At 46.4% G+C, this 12,998-nt stretch overlaps 1 protein-coding gene across 1 annotated transcript; it reads left to right on the top strand.

Moving 5' to 3' along the window:
* The first annotated feature begins 13 nt into the window (after positions 1-13).
* On the top strand, positions 14-10,687 carry LOC142844396 (sperm motility kinase X-like). The gene is given in 8 exon segments (XM_075962818.1): positions 14-122; positions 7,802-8,450; positions 8,453-8,559; positions 8,561-8,734; positions 8,736-8,852; positions 8,854-9,115; positions 9,118-9,494; positions 10,547-10,687. Coding segments are annotated over 7 exon segments (1,800 nt in total). The 5' UTR covers positions 14-122; positions 7,802-7,828.
* Positions 10,688-12,998: the final 2,311 nt, after the last annotated feature.

Raw genomic sequence — 12,998 nt, 5'->3', positions numbered from 1 at the left:
CACTGGGTGCCTGCCTGTAGGCTCCGCCCCTCGCGGTGCCTCACGCAAAGTCCTCCGTGTGGGAAACCCAACCGCTTTCCGCCCTCTGGTGGCTGCTATGCGAAGCGCACCCTAGGGCGAAGGTAGGAGGTTGGTGGATGTAAGGAGGGGCTGGTTTTCCCACAGGCCTGAGGGATGTAGGATTCTTGAAGAAGTCAGATCCTGCAATTATTCATGGTCTCATCCTTTTATTTCGTTAACTTATTTACTTGTTCATTCATTTCCTTCCTGAAGCATTACCTAGTGCTGTCTATGGCTTGATGTTCTTCCAAGGGCTGTGGATATAACAGAGCAAAACGAAGTACCTTGTCTTCTTGTTGCTTTTATTCTTTGAACCTAACAGTCCAATGCTCACAACCTCTCCTTGGTTTCCTCTCTTACCTTAATAGAAGTCTCCTGGCTTGCCACTTTTGTATGAAATAGGCCAGTCTTTCCAATTTTTTTGTTTGTTTATTTTCTGAGACAGGGTTTCTCTGTAGCTTTGGAGCCTGTCCTGGAACTAGCTCTTTTTTAAGTTTTTTTTTTCAAGATTTATTTATTATATATACATACAGTACTACATCTGCATTTATGCTGCTGGCCAGAAGAGGGCACCAGAACTCATTATAGATCTGGTATGTGAACCATCATGGGCTTGCTGGGAATTGAACCCAAAAGCTCTGGAAGAACAGTCAGTGCTCTTAACCTCTGAGCCTTAACCTCTGAACCATCTCTCCAGCTGCCTCTGCCTCCCGAGTGCTGGGATTAAAGGTGTGCACCACCATAGCTTCTTCTGCTTCAGGCCCCTTCCCCTTGATGGTCCTGAAATTGACTAAGTAGACATTGGTGCTTCCTCACTTCTCTTTACCTCTGCTCCAAGGGTTTTGTCGCAAACATACTCTGCCTTTTAGGTCCTTAAATTCTATGCTTTACCCTGCCTAGGATGTTTTTCCTTTCTGCTTTACTTTGTTAACTCTTGCCCATTTTCAGGTTTTACTTGCTAAGGGGCCTTGAGGAATTCCTCAGCTCAAATTCTGTTCCCTTTTGAGAGAGGGTCTTTCTTGCTTTGTTGACCAGGCTGGTCTCTAACTCACTGAGATCTACTTGTTTCTGCCTCCCAAATGCTGGGATCAAAGGTGTGCACCACCACCATCCGGCCTGACTCCACTTTTTTTTGTTTGTTTCTTTGTTTTTGAGACAGGGTCTCTCTCTCTCTCTCTCTCTCTCTCTCTCTCTCTCTCTCTCTCTCTCTCTCTCTCTCTCTCTTCTCTCTCTCTCTTTAGTCATGACTGTCCCCTAGAATTTAATATGTAGCCAAGACTGGCCTCGAACTCAGAGATATACCTGCCTCTGCCTTCCAAGCTGCTGTGATTAAAGGTTTACTCCAAGCTGGGTAGTGGTGGCACAGTCCTTCAATCCCAGCTACCCAGGGGAGGCCTGTCTCAAAGGACCATAATGAAGCCAGGAGGTGGTGGTGCCTGCCTTTAATCCCAGCACTCAGGAGGCAGAGGCAGGAGGATCTCTGTGAGTTTGAGGCCAGCCTGGTCTGCAAGAGCTAGTTCCAGGACAGGCTCCAAAGCTACAGAGAAACCCTGTCTTAAAAAACCTAAAAAAAAAAGGGGACCAAAATGAATAATAGATACCAGACAGAGAGACAGACAGACAGACAGACAGACAGACAGACAGACAGATAGATGATGTGCACCACCACACCTAGTATCTGGAGCCCAGTCTTGAAGGACCAAAACAGACAGACAGACAGACAGACAGACAGACAGACAGATAAACAAGCAAAGGTGTGCACCACTCCACCTAGTCTCCCAACTCACATTCTGAATTCTAAATTTAAAGTGTGTTCCACCACGCCTGGCTTCCAACCCTCTTACTAAAATTGTTAATAAACAAAGTCCAGTTTCTATTAGCACTGTATTAGCACTGTAGGTATCTTTCTTGGATATTGGGAGGTATGTATACCTCACCCTGCCATTCAGTCCACTTCATCCCCTGTTTCTCCCCTATCCCCTGCTCATTCTAAGCTCCTTCCCTCTCTAGCTCCACCTCCAGCCCTTCCCTCACCCAGTCCCACCCAGCCTTCCTTTGACACTCCATCTGCTGTTGCTTCTTGCCTGGTGGTTCCACTGTGGTATAGACTGGAGTTTCCTGTGCTGACGAGTCTACAGACTGAGGATGGAGATGGAAGATTGACAGCCAAAATGATCGCGGGGCCATTTCTATTTTCCTTAATATCTGCTCACCACCTACTTCTGCATATGACCTAAGATCCTAGTTGATGTGTTTGTTGTTGTTGTTTTGTTCTTGTTTGTTTGTTTGGTTTGGTTCTTCTGAGAGCCATGGAGCCTTCCTTGTTTCTTGGTAGTCTTTATTTGGGGAGGTAGGGTGCTTGGTGGACAATGGTCCCCAAAGCCACCCCATGCCAGTGGCTTCCCAGTTCATTGTTTCACTCTCAAGATGAACAAGAAAACACAGATAACTAGAAGAGAGAACTCCCCAAATGGGGCAGGGTCTCAGGGAAGGAATCCTGCAGGGCTGCCTGCCAGGTGATATTTTGTGGATCTAGGGTGGGAACTGAATGGAGACTGAGATCATCTTTATTGGGATTGGCCAGTTTTGGATGCCTGGAAGGAGCAGAATAAACTCCATTTTGAGAAAGAACTCTATTTTAGACAGGACCAACTAAGGGAGTGAAAGCAGATCAGCAAAGTCATAAACATTCCCAAGAAACTGTGCTAGCCCTGGTCAAAGTGACCCCACCAGGGTGCCCAAACAACATCTGTTTGCATCTGCTTGCTTCAAACGTTCTTGTAGGTACCTGATTAACTGCTGTTCTGAAATTCCTCTATACCCCAACCAAGGAGCTCAAAAGTTGTATACTTTTACCCAATTCCAAAACGCCAAGACTTGTGCCACCCCCTTCACCCTCCATCCCCACTTTGTGGGTTTTCCCCTTTAAACCCCTCTTTCCCTGAAGCCTCAGGGCTGTTGTCCCTCACCCACTGCAGGGGCCTGTAGGATTACGGTTCAAGCTAGCTTGTTTTCATCGGATGCTGATTGCATGGAGGTCTTATTTGGGGGTTCTGTGACATAGGCATAACAGCCTCACAGGGTGAGCTGATGCGGGGTGACAGACATATGTGGTTTCAGCAGCTCATGACACATTATGATCTCTGCCTTGCTGCCTAAGGGAAGCTAACTCTCATCTCTTTATGAAGATTGAGATATCAAAAGCGTGGGCTGTATTAACTTAGCAGACCACTAGCCTGCATGAACTTTAAGACTGTTCACAGATAGCATCTGAGCTCTATAGGCAGATGCCTCCCTGCTTTGCTCTAACCCACTTTTCTGGATCCCCACTAATATATTTGCTAACTGCATATATTTCTGACTTTCTTCTGTCAAATGACCACAGAAGTCCACATGGACCTCTTCCATAGGGGAACATATCATTATGGGCAATCTGAAACATTGTTCCTGGGACATGGTCGCTCATATTTAGCTCAGAATATATTGTCTCCTGTGCCATTTGGAATAAGAGCTGTGCTTTTAAATTTAAAGAATTGTGATGCCAGTTGTGGTGGTGCACGCCAGTAGGATTTGTTGAAGGAGGCAGAGGCAGGAGGGTCATGAGTTCAAGGCCAGTCTGGGCTACACATTTAAAAATATTTGTTGTTGTTGTATGTAAATGGGCTCCTGTGCCAATACACAGGATGGAGTTGTTTCTTTGCACAGTGGTTGGCTGTCATGTGAGAATTCTGAGTGCTTGTGAGAAAACTCCAAGAAACAAGACAAGATTCTTGTGACCTCAGTTTCTTCAAAAACACAGACTTGTTCTTGGAATGTGTTTTCGTGTTCCTCCTAGGTGTAGTTGCCAGGAGTGGGTTCATTTTAGATTACTTGCTGCGGCTGGCTAGTGTTACTTGTTTATATGCCTCTATGAAAAGCATGCTTCTTCCACAGGCGGCTTGTCCTTGTGATGTACGCTTTACTTGGGTGACTCTTGTTAGCCCTCAGAGTATGAACTGTCTGATGCTCTGAGGAAAGTTGGCTATTGTACAAGACGCTTCTCCTTCTACCGGCTCCGTTCTTCCAGGTCTCACCAATTCAAGAGCATTAGCATTGGGGTTCTGCATTGGGTGAAAAGGCTTTTGTTGTTGTTGCTGTTCATGGTTCCTCAGGAAAAGTCACTCAACAACCAAGCTGGTCTTGAACTCACGCAATACAAGGAAAGCCTTGGACATCCCATCTTTCTTTGTCAGCCTCTCAGGCAGCAGGTACTGAAAGGCTTGACCCACCAGAGCTGACTTTAAGGTGTGACAACCATTCTGCCTCCCAGCCTAAATCTCTGCTTGACAAACACTATTTAACCATCAAAGTAAAGCTCTGCTCCAGGCTTGGTGCTGCTCTGTTCTCTGTTTGTGGGAAGCTGTGCTCAAACTCTTCCTCTTAGTCCCACAGACATTGGTAACTTGGGAAACAGAACATTTTGTTATAGGAGCACAGTGCCAGCGAGGGGCTACCATACTTTCGATACCAATCCAGCTTTGAAGAGAGGAATGAAAACGTTGAATGTGGATGTGTTGAGGTTGGCAGCTCACAGTGACTCAGTTTTCATCTGGCGTTCACTCTGGCTCAAAAGTCATTTGAGTTCAAGCTTGCCTGCCTTGTTTGCTCCAGCATCTCTGAGGGCTGTGAGAAAGTTCTGATTAAGCCCATGGGAAAGAGCATTTTGCCCATGAGAAAAGAACACACTATCTAGTAGGAAGAATACTGCTGATGTCAAACCTGCACATCCAGACAGAAGAGCTGCTTGCTCGAGGACAAGAGTGGTCTTGTGGTTAGATTTCGGCTGTGCTGTGCTGTGCTTTGTTCTGCTTTTCTGTATCAGCCGGCTCTGAAATAAACTTGCTGCCGTCCAGAGTAAGCTGGCAGTCCCCCGAATCTATCCTGTGTTTTCTGCCTCAGTTTCTCTCAATCTCACATTTCTTTAGCCTCGGCGCCCCCTTCCAGACAGCCTGACTTTGCTGGAGCAGGCTCTGTGACTGAGGTCTGTAACAGCCGGATATTCCCACCGTGGTTTTGTTCCTACTTTCACACACTGTTGGAACATCCTCTGAGCTCGCTTTCTTATGGTGGATGTCAGAGTCTATACCCAGGAAAGCATAGAGCTTTGGGGGCCTATGTTATCGCTGTTACCATTTCTGTTGTCATCACTGTTGAAGTGGAGCTGGTTCTTGCTTTGGTTTACATGTGTAAGCAGCCACATGCTAACACCCACCCCTCCTGTTCCATGCTTTCCTTGTTCCCTCAATGTGTGAGCCAAAATAAACCCTTCCTTCTGCTGCTCCCTGTTGGGTACTCGGTAGCAGTGACTGCAGAGTGGCTAACACAGTCCTTTTGGAGAGGAATGCATCCATGGCTCCTTGGTCCATGTCTTGTTCTGATGTCACAAGGAGCCGCTGTGAGGAATGACTGACACCCATGCGTATAATGCACTGCATAGGACTGGCTTTTGTCCTTCTTATGCACAGAGCTCTTTGGTGGTGATCTGTGGGACCTGGATGCTGGTGAATGATTTGGACTCGGATATTGGTGAAGTTGGGACGTGGATGCTGGTGACCTGTTGTGCTGATGCTGTGAGTCTCCTCTCACCTTGCTGCTTGTGCTTTTGGGGTGTTGGTTTTAGTTTTCATCTTATTTTTGTAATTTATGTTTCTGGTTTTAGATTTTAATTTTTACGTATTGTAAATCTTCCTTGTTAACGATCCTCCAGTGTTCTAATTATTCTATTTTTTGTCTTTTATTTATTTATTTATTTATTTATTTTTTACTTTTCAAAGTTTCTGTTAGTAAGTATTAAGTGTAAGAAGTAAAGAAGTGGGGCTGGAGAGATGGCTCAGAGGATAAGAGCACTGACTGCTCTTCCAGAGGTCCTGAGTTCAATCCCAGCAACCACATGGTGGCTCATAACCATCTGTAATGGGGTCTGGTGCTCTCTTCTGGCCTGCAGGTATACATGCAGGGAGAACACTGTATACATGATAAATAAATAAATCTTTAACAACAACAAAAAAAAAGAAGTGCAGAAGTCCACGGTGACATTTCTATATATGCACATGATGTACTTTGATAATATTTTCCTACTCTAATATACATGCCCCTTCCTCTTTCCCCCTCACATCCCTAATCATTTTACTATCAGGTTCCCTCCCCAGCCTGTGATTCCAGCTTTGAAGCAAATGTCTTTGTGTGACTGGCTTGTATACACAGCATGATGATTTCCAGTTCTATGCATTTTTCCCCTGAAAAATGAGTTTCACTCTTTCCAGCTGAGAGTGGGACTGTGGCCCTCCTGTTTCTGCACAGTGCTGTTATTCAGTTGGCGTAGGTTGCAGCCCTCGCGTGATGAATTTTGTGCGAAGCAATAAGTGCCTTACTAAGGACTGTTGCATCTGTGTTCACTAAGGATGTTGGTTCTACCTTTCTTTTGTTCCTGTATTCTTCCTGGTTTTGGTACCTGGTAATACAGGCTCATAGGATGATTCTGAAAGTATTCTTCCCCTTTTTATTCCATGGAATAGTCAGTATAAATTCTTCTTTAAAGATCTGATAGAAATCACCAGAGTTTCTCTGGTCCTGGGCCTCTTTTATCTTCACCAAGAGATTATTTTAAATTACTATTTCAATTTTGTTGCTCTTTTCTTCTTTAAATTAGTTCTTTGAGAATTTCATACACTATATTTTGGTCACATTTATCCCTTTCTGCAACTCCTCCCAGATCCTCCTGCTCCCTTCCTACCACCCATATTTCTGTCTTTTTGGTTTGGACCATAAGTGCAGTTTCTGTTGTCCGTACACTCTTGGATATATGGCCTTCTGCTGGAGAGTGGTCTGTCCACCTTACCAGCGGCCACACCATTAAGAGCTGTTCTCCCTCCCCAGGAAACTATCACTTATCAATAGCTCATCAGGAGTGTGACTTCTTCCCCTGCCTTCCCTCCTCATGCTGAGAGTTTTGTCTGGAGTGAGCTCAAGCAGGTCACAATGCTGTCGGGCAGATGGGAAAGTGCCCTGCTTGGTTCAGAAAATGTTTCTGTGTTGCCATGCACTGCGTCTGGCTCTGACCGTCTTTTAGTTCAGGTGTTTTCTATCTCCTTAGTTGAGTTTTGGTAGCTAATGTGTGTCTAGAAGTTTATCTATTCTAGATTTTCCCAGTTCCCTGGAACAGATTGTTGTCGTTGATTTTTGAGACAAGAGTTTCTCTGTCGCTTTGGAGCCTGTCCTGAAACTCGCTCTGTAGACCAGGCTGGCCTCGAATTCAGAGATCTGCCCACTTCTGTCTCCCAGTGCTGAGATTAAAGGCATTCACCACTACCGCCTGGCTCACTGGGACATTTAAAGACATTCCCTAGTGGTTATCTGGATTTCAGTTGTGTCTCTGGTAATGCTACCTTATTTTATCTCTAACACTATCAACTTGTATCTTACATTTTTCTATTAGTTATTTTGGCTAAGATTGCATCTGTTATATTTACCCCTTGCATTGGTCTTTTTATTATTTTGTTTCCATTTCATCAATTTCTGCTCTGAACTCGAGCGTTGCTGCTATTTCTTCTGAGATTGGCCTGCTCCTGCTTTCCTATGACCTTAACATGTATCATTGGGTTATTTGGGACAGGTATCACTTTTTCTTTTTACTGCAGGAATTTATAGCTATAAATGTTTCTCCCAGACCCACTTTTAATTAAGTTTTATCTTGTATCACTAGTTCACATTGATACTACCATCAACAAAGATGAGGAGGTGGCAAAGAATTCAAGAGCTAAAGTCCCACCCGTTTGGTGAAAAGGCTTTAACAGAACACTATGAAATACTGACAACACTTGGCTGTGGAGGATTCGGGGAAGTAAAACTGGCTAGCCATCTACTCACCCAGACAAGGGTAGCAGTAAAAATTCTTCCAAAAGGCATAAAGAACACCTTCATCAAATCAGAAATTGAAATTATGAAAAACCTTGACCACCCAAACATTATTAAACTTTTGCACATACTCGACACCACAAATAACATTTACATGGTTATGGAACATGCCACGGGTGGAGGGCGAATGCACAGGATTGTGGAATTCGGCCTCCTACCAGAAGAAGAGTCCAGGAGGCTAATTAAACAGATGCTATTTGCCCTCAAGTACTGTCACCAAAAAGGGATCACCCACAGGGATTTAAAACCACAAAATATTCTGGTGGACCACAAAAGAAATATAAAACTTAGTGATTTCGGTTTAGGCACCAAACTTCTCATGGGACAGAGGTTGGCAGCTTTCTGTGGGACCCTCCCTTATTGTGCCCCAGAACTGTTTGAAGGTCAAGGCTACAATGGCCTTGCAGTTGACATCTGGAGTCTAGGTGTTGTGCTCTACTTATGTCCACAGGGTGCCTGCCTTTCCAGGGAAGTACTTATACCGGACTGAAGCAGAAGATCACGGCAGGGAAGTATTCTCTTCAACTCAAGATGTCACCAGAGCTTTTGGGACATGATTGCCAAGTTATTAACTGTAAACCCGGGACAAAGACCAAGAATAGATGACGTTGTGAGCTTTCCATGGCTAAAGCATGGCAGTGAAGGTTCTCCCAATTCCTTCAGAGAGAGCGCCGACAGCCTCCCAGACCCCACTGTAATGGTCATCACGGGTGTAATGGGATAATAAGCAATGGGAGATAAAGGAAGCTTTACAGGAGAAGAAGTTTGATCAGGTGATGGCTACCTATTTGATACTTAGGCAACAGTCACCCTGGGGGAACAACTTTATAAAAAAAACTTAAGCCAAGGCATTCAGATCGATCTTTAAATCTTACAGGGCTTCCCTCGATGCCTAAAGTGCCCATAAAGAGGGTGTCTAGTGTCCCTACACTTGCCACCTTCAATTTGCCCCCTCTATGTGAAAACCGTGAGAATGGCAGAAAGTATAGAAGGAGGTACAGTATGCCTCCCACCCTGAACTGCCCGAGTGAGAAGCCAGCCCTCATTTGCAGAATCTGCCCCCACCATGTCCTTGAGGCTCACTTCATGAGCAGCTCCTGGGGGATACAGAGAGCAGCAACACCTCAGATGGAATATGTACCCTAATGTCTTCAGTGTACGCACCACCGGGAACTCACTGCAGTCAGTCATCCCTGGATGTGTCCAAAGCTGACACCAACAATCCAGAGATCAAGGTGTCCTCACGGGATGTTTTATCTCATCACGCCTTTACGGAGAAAGTCCAGTGTGAGAACACCAACTTGGCAAGTGAAAAGACGAGCCCATCTCTCCCACAAATCTCACCTCAGGAGGAGCTCAGGGGACAGCCCCACAGAATGACTGCAGCTGGTTCAAAGAACAACATGACCTTACAGGAGAGACCACCTCCATTCTCCAGCAAGGTGGCCCTGAATGAAGGTCCCACAAGAAAAAGACCTCAGGTCATCCTCTCCAGAAACACCCCACCTGGGGGGAGGGTTGAAGGGGGGAGGGGAGAGGCAATGAGGGAGCAGAGAAAAATGTAAAGGTCAATAAATATCAATAAAAATGTATAAAAAATAAAAGACTGATTTGGAAGCACCTACAGAGTAGGATTATTAAAGGACTGAAGTTTATGTCGTTGCCTGCCAACTGAAAAGAGGGAGCACCTAGGCAACAATAAAATTCTGCCTATGAGCTATAAGTGCTCTGGAGGCAGCCATGGTAACAGGTAGGTGGAGAGGCTACAATGCACTTCTGCATCTAGCCCCCCCTTTAAATGATGTCTTTTTCTTTAAAGAAAAAATATTTACTGTATATGTGTGGAAGTTAACTTGCAGGAGTCAGTTCTGTCTTTATACCATGTGAGTCCTGGGGAATGGACTGAGGTCCCCCCCAGGCTTGGTGTCAAGTGCCTTTACCCACTAAGCTGTTTCCTGGACTAAATATGCTTTTAAATAAGCAGGTTATAAACATAGCCATTTTAGGGATTTGTCGATAATATATTATCACACAAATCCCACGGTATCCTTCCTAAAAAGCTTGCCCTAGATGTAGACAGACAGCAGAGGATAGTGGCCCAAGGCTGGGCAAGGATGTGGGAGAAGGGTTGGTGGAGGGAACAATGGGGGCAGGCTCTCAGGAGGAATCAGACTGAGGGCCCAGCACAGCCCACAGCCAGCACAGTCAAAGGGAAGTCCTGCATGTTTCTCCTAAGAGGCCACTTTCTTGTGTCTGTTTCAAGTGCTGTTGGGGGCACTGTGCTCCCTGGAAGCTGATACCAGGGAGTGGAGAGCAGCGTGCTGAGGATGCTTGCAGGCGCAGGAGAGAGCCAGGTAAGAAGTTCAGATGGTGTGTGCCAGGGGGAAGCTGGGTCCACAGCAAGGCTGAAATTAGGGGCAAAGCATTCCTGTGTCTGCAGATGCAGACGGGGGAGGACAGGGCATGTCATGCCCTTCTCAGGTCCCCTGGGAGGCAGGTCTGAGCTCATGACCATCCTGACTGTCCCGTCTAGGTAGTTCACGATGGCCAGTGGTGCTACAGTTGTGCCAACAAAGTCAAGTGCTCCGTGGAACTCGGAAATCCTGTAAACAGGGATCCACGGAGTACTGGTGACCATCAGGAGGACAAGCCTCAGAAGACCTTCCATGCGTAGATGGTCAGCCCAGTTCCCTGTTTCCAGGGGTACCTGTCAGTCATTAGAAGAGGAAGTGGCACAGAAGCCGAGGACCCCAGAGGTCATGACTAGTTTGTATGTGTTCAAGATGAATATTGCTGACCAGCTTGGAGACAGAAACAGAAGAATGAGATTACAGGAAGTGTCCATCTTGTGCTCCTAGGGAAGGTAGAATGCACGGGAGCAGGTGGGTCCATTGGTTATGGCGCAGCTCTCAGCCCCACCCTGGCTCACTAGACAGCTTGCTTCTTACACCCACCAAGATCAGAAACCTCCACAACTCACCCCGGCACCAATAATATGGTGCTTATTGCTTTGCAACCTGAGTCATATGGATGCATTCTTCTGTACTATGTATCTGGACAGACAGGGACACACACACACACACACACACACACACACACACACACACGCTTCCCCAATGTACCTCGTGCACAGTTGACACTAGTGAAGTTTGCTTGAACTAGAGATGACTTCCATTCCAAACAAGGTAGTTTTCATACTTCATGTGATTTCCCTCCTGGAAATGCCTCAAAATTCCTCTAACTCACCTTGTGCCTGTCTCCATCCCAACCCCAAAGACTTACCACCCTGTTCTACTGCTTCACAGGAGCCATGTGCATCCAGCATATGCCATGGTGTGCACATTGCCCCAGGGCATCCGGTCCTGTGCAAGGTGAGGCCCAGCAGCTGTGTGTTGAGTGGAAGCAAGGTGAAGACTGGAATGTGTGATGGTTGAACTCAGATGGAGTTGGTTCCAAGAATGGTCATGGATAAGAATCTGTTGATGGGAAAACAATGGAGACCCCCTTTCTGACAGCGAGGCTGTCCATTTGGGTGGTCCACAGTCTCCTGTCACATTCTCACCTTCTGGGAAAAGTCAGAAACACTCAAGGGGTCAGATTCATACCCCTCCTTAGACCCACACTCTAGTACACCCCAAGATACCATTTTCAACATTATCTCACACAAAGATCCAAGGTGTTTTCCTTCTGACACTCCGTTAGGACATTGATGCTGGTGACACATTATGGTCCCAGGTCAGCAAAGACTGGTGCCTTTGCTGCCTGTCTGACCCTATGCTGGGTACCAAAGAGACTCTTAGGACTGCACTCAGCAAGGGATGGAGCCTGGGTCCGCTTCACCTGCATGGTCCTTGGGGCAGGAGATGCCACTCAAGCCCTAACACATTGGATGGAAGAGGGACACACAGGTGATGTTCCCTTCCATGGGGAAGGCGTGATTGGTCCCAGGGTGATGGACAACTGAACACTTGGTAATCTTACCAAAATGCCTTGTTTTTAGATCTCCTAGATGGAAGAGGCTCCTTCTTTTTTTTTAAATTTATTTATTTATTAAGGATTTCTGCCTCCTCCCCGAAACCGCCTCCCATTTCCCTCCCCCTCCCCCGATCAAGTCACCCTCCCTCATCTGCTCGAAGAGCAATCAGGGTTCCCTGACCTGTGGGAAGCCCAAGGACCACCCACCTCTGTAGTAATATGAGCGGCGGCGGGGCTACGTCCCCAAAACCCCAGCCGCCTGCCCGGCTAGCTTATGCCCCGAAATAATTACACACAAACTGTATTCATTTAAACACTGCTTTGGCCCATTTCTATCTAGCCTCTTCTAGGCTAATTCTCACATATTAATTTAGCCCATTTCTAATCATCTGTGTAGCACCCCTAGGTGCGCTTACCGGGAAGATTCTAGCCTATATCCATCCTGGGTCAGAGCTTCATAGCGTGCGTCTTCCCTGGAGCAGGTAGCATGGCGTCTCTCCTGCGTCTGCTCCGGAGAGGAGAGCTGCGGAGTCTGACCTCACTTCCTCTTCCTCCCGGCATTCTGTTCTGTTTACTCCTCCCACCTATCTCCTAACCAATGAGAGCCAAGCAGCTTCTTTTATTTTAACCAGTGACCTTCCTCCATCACACCTCTATCCAGGTCTCCTAAGGTGAGCATCCAAACTGCCTAGGCTCCCCCAAAGCCAGTATGTGCAGTAGGATCAAAAACCCACTGCGATTGTTCTTGAGTTCTCAGTATTCCTCATTGTCCTCTATGTTCAGCTAGTCCGGATTTATCCCATGCTTTTTCAGACCCAGGCCAGCTGGCCTTGGTGAGTTCCCGATAGAACATCCCCATTGTCTCAGTGTGTGGGTGCGCCCCTCGCGGTCCTGAGTTCCTTGCTCGTGCTCCGTCTCCTTCTGCTCCTGATTTGGACATTGAGATTTCTGTCCCGTGCTCCTCTGTCTCTGTCTCCTTTCATCGCCTGATGAAGGTTAATATTCATGAG

The sequence above is a fragment of the Microtus pennsylvanicus genome, chromosome 2, assembly GCF_037038515.1.
Source record: "Microtus pennsylvanicus isolate mMicPen1 chromosome 2, mMicPen1.hap1, whole genome shotgun sequence".
Taxonomy (NCBI): domain Eukaryota; kingdom Metazoa; phylum Chordata; class Mammalia; order Rodentia; family Cricetidae; genus Microtus; species Microtus pennsylvanicus.
The sequence above is the reverse complement of the archived record's forward strand: the minus strand, read 5'-3'. Positions and strand labels throughout refer to the sequence as shown.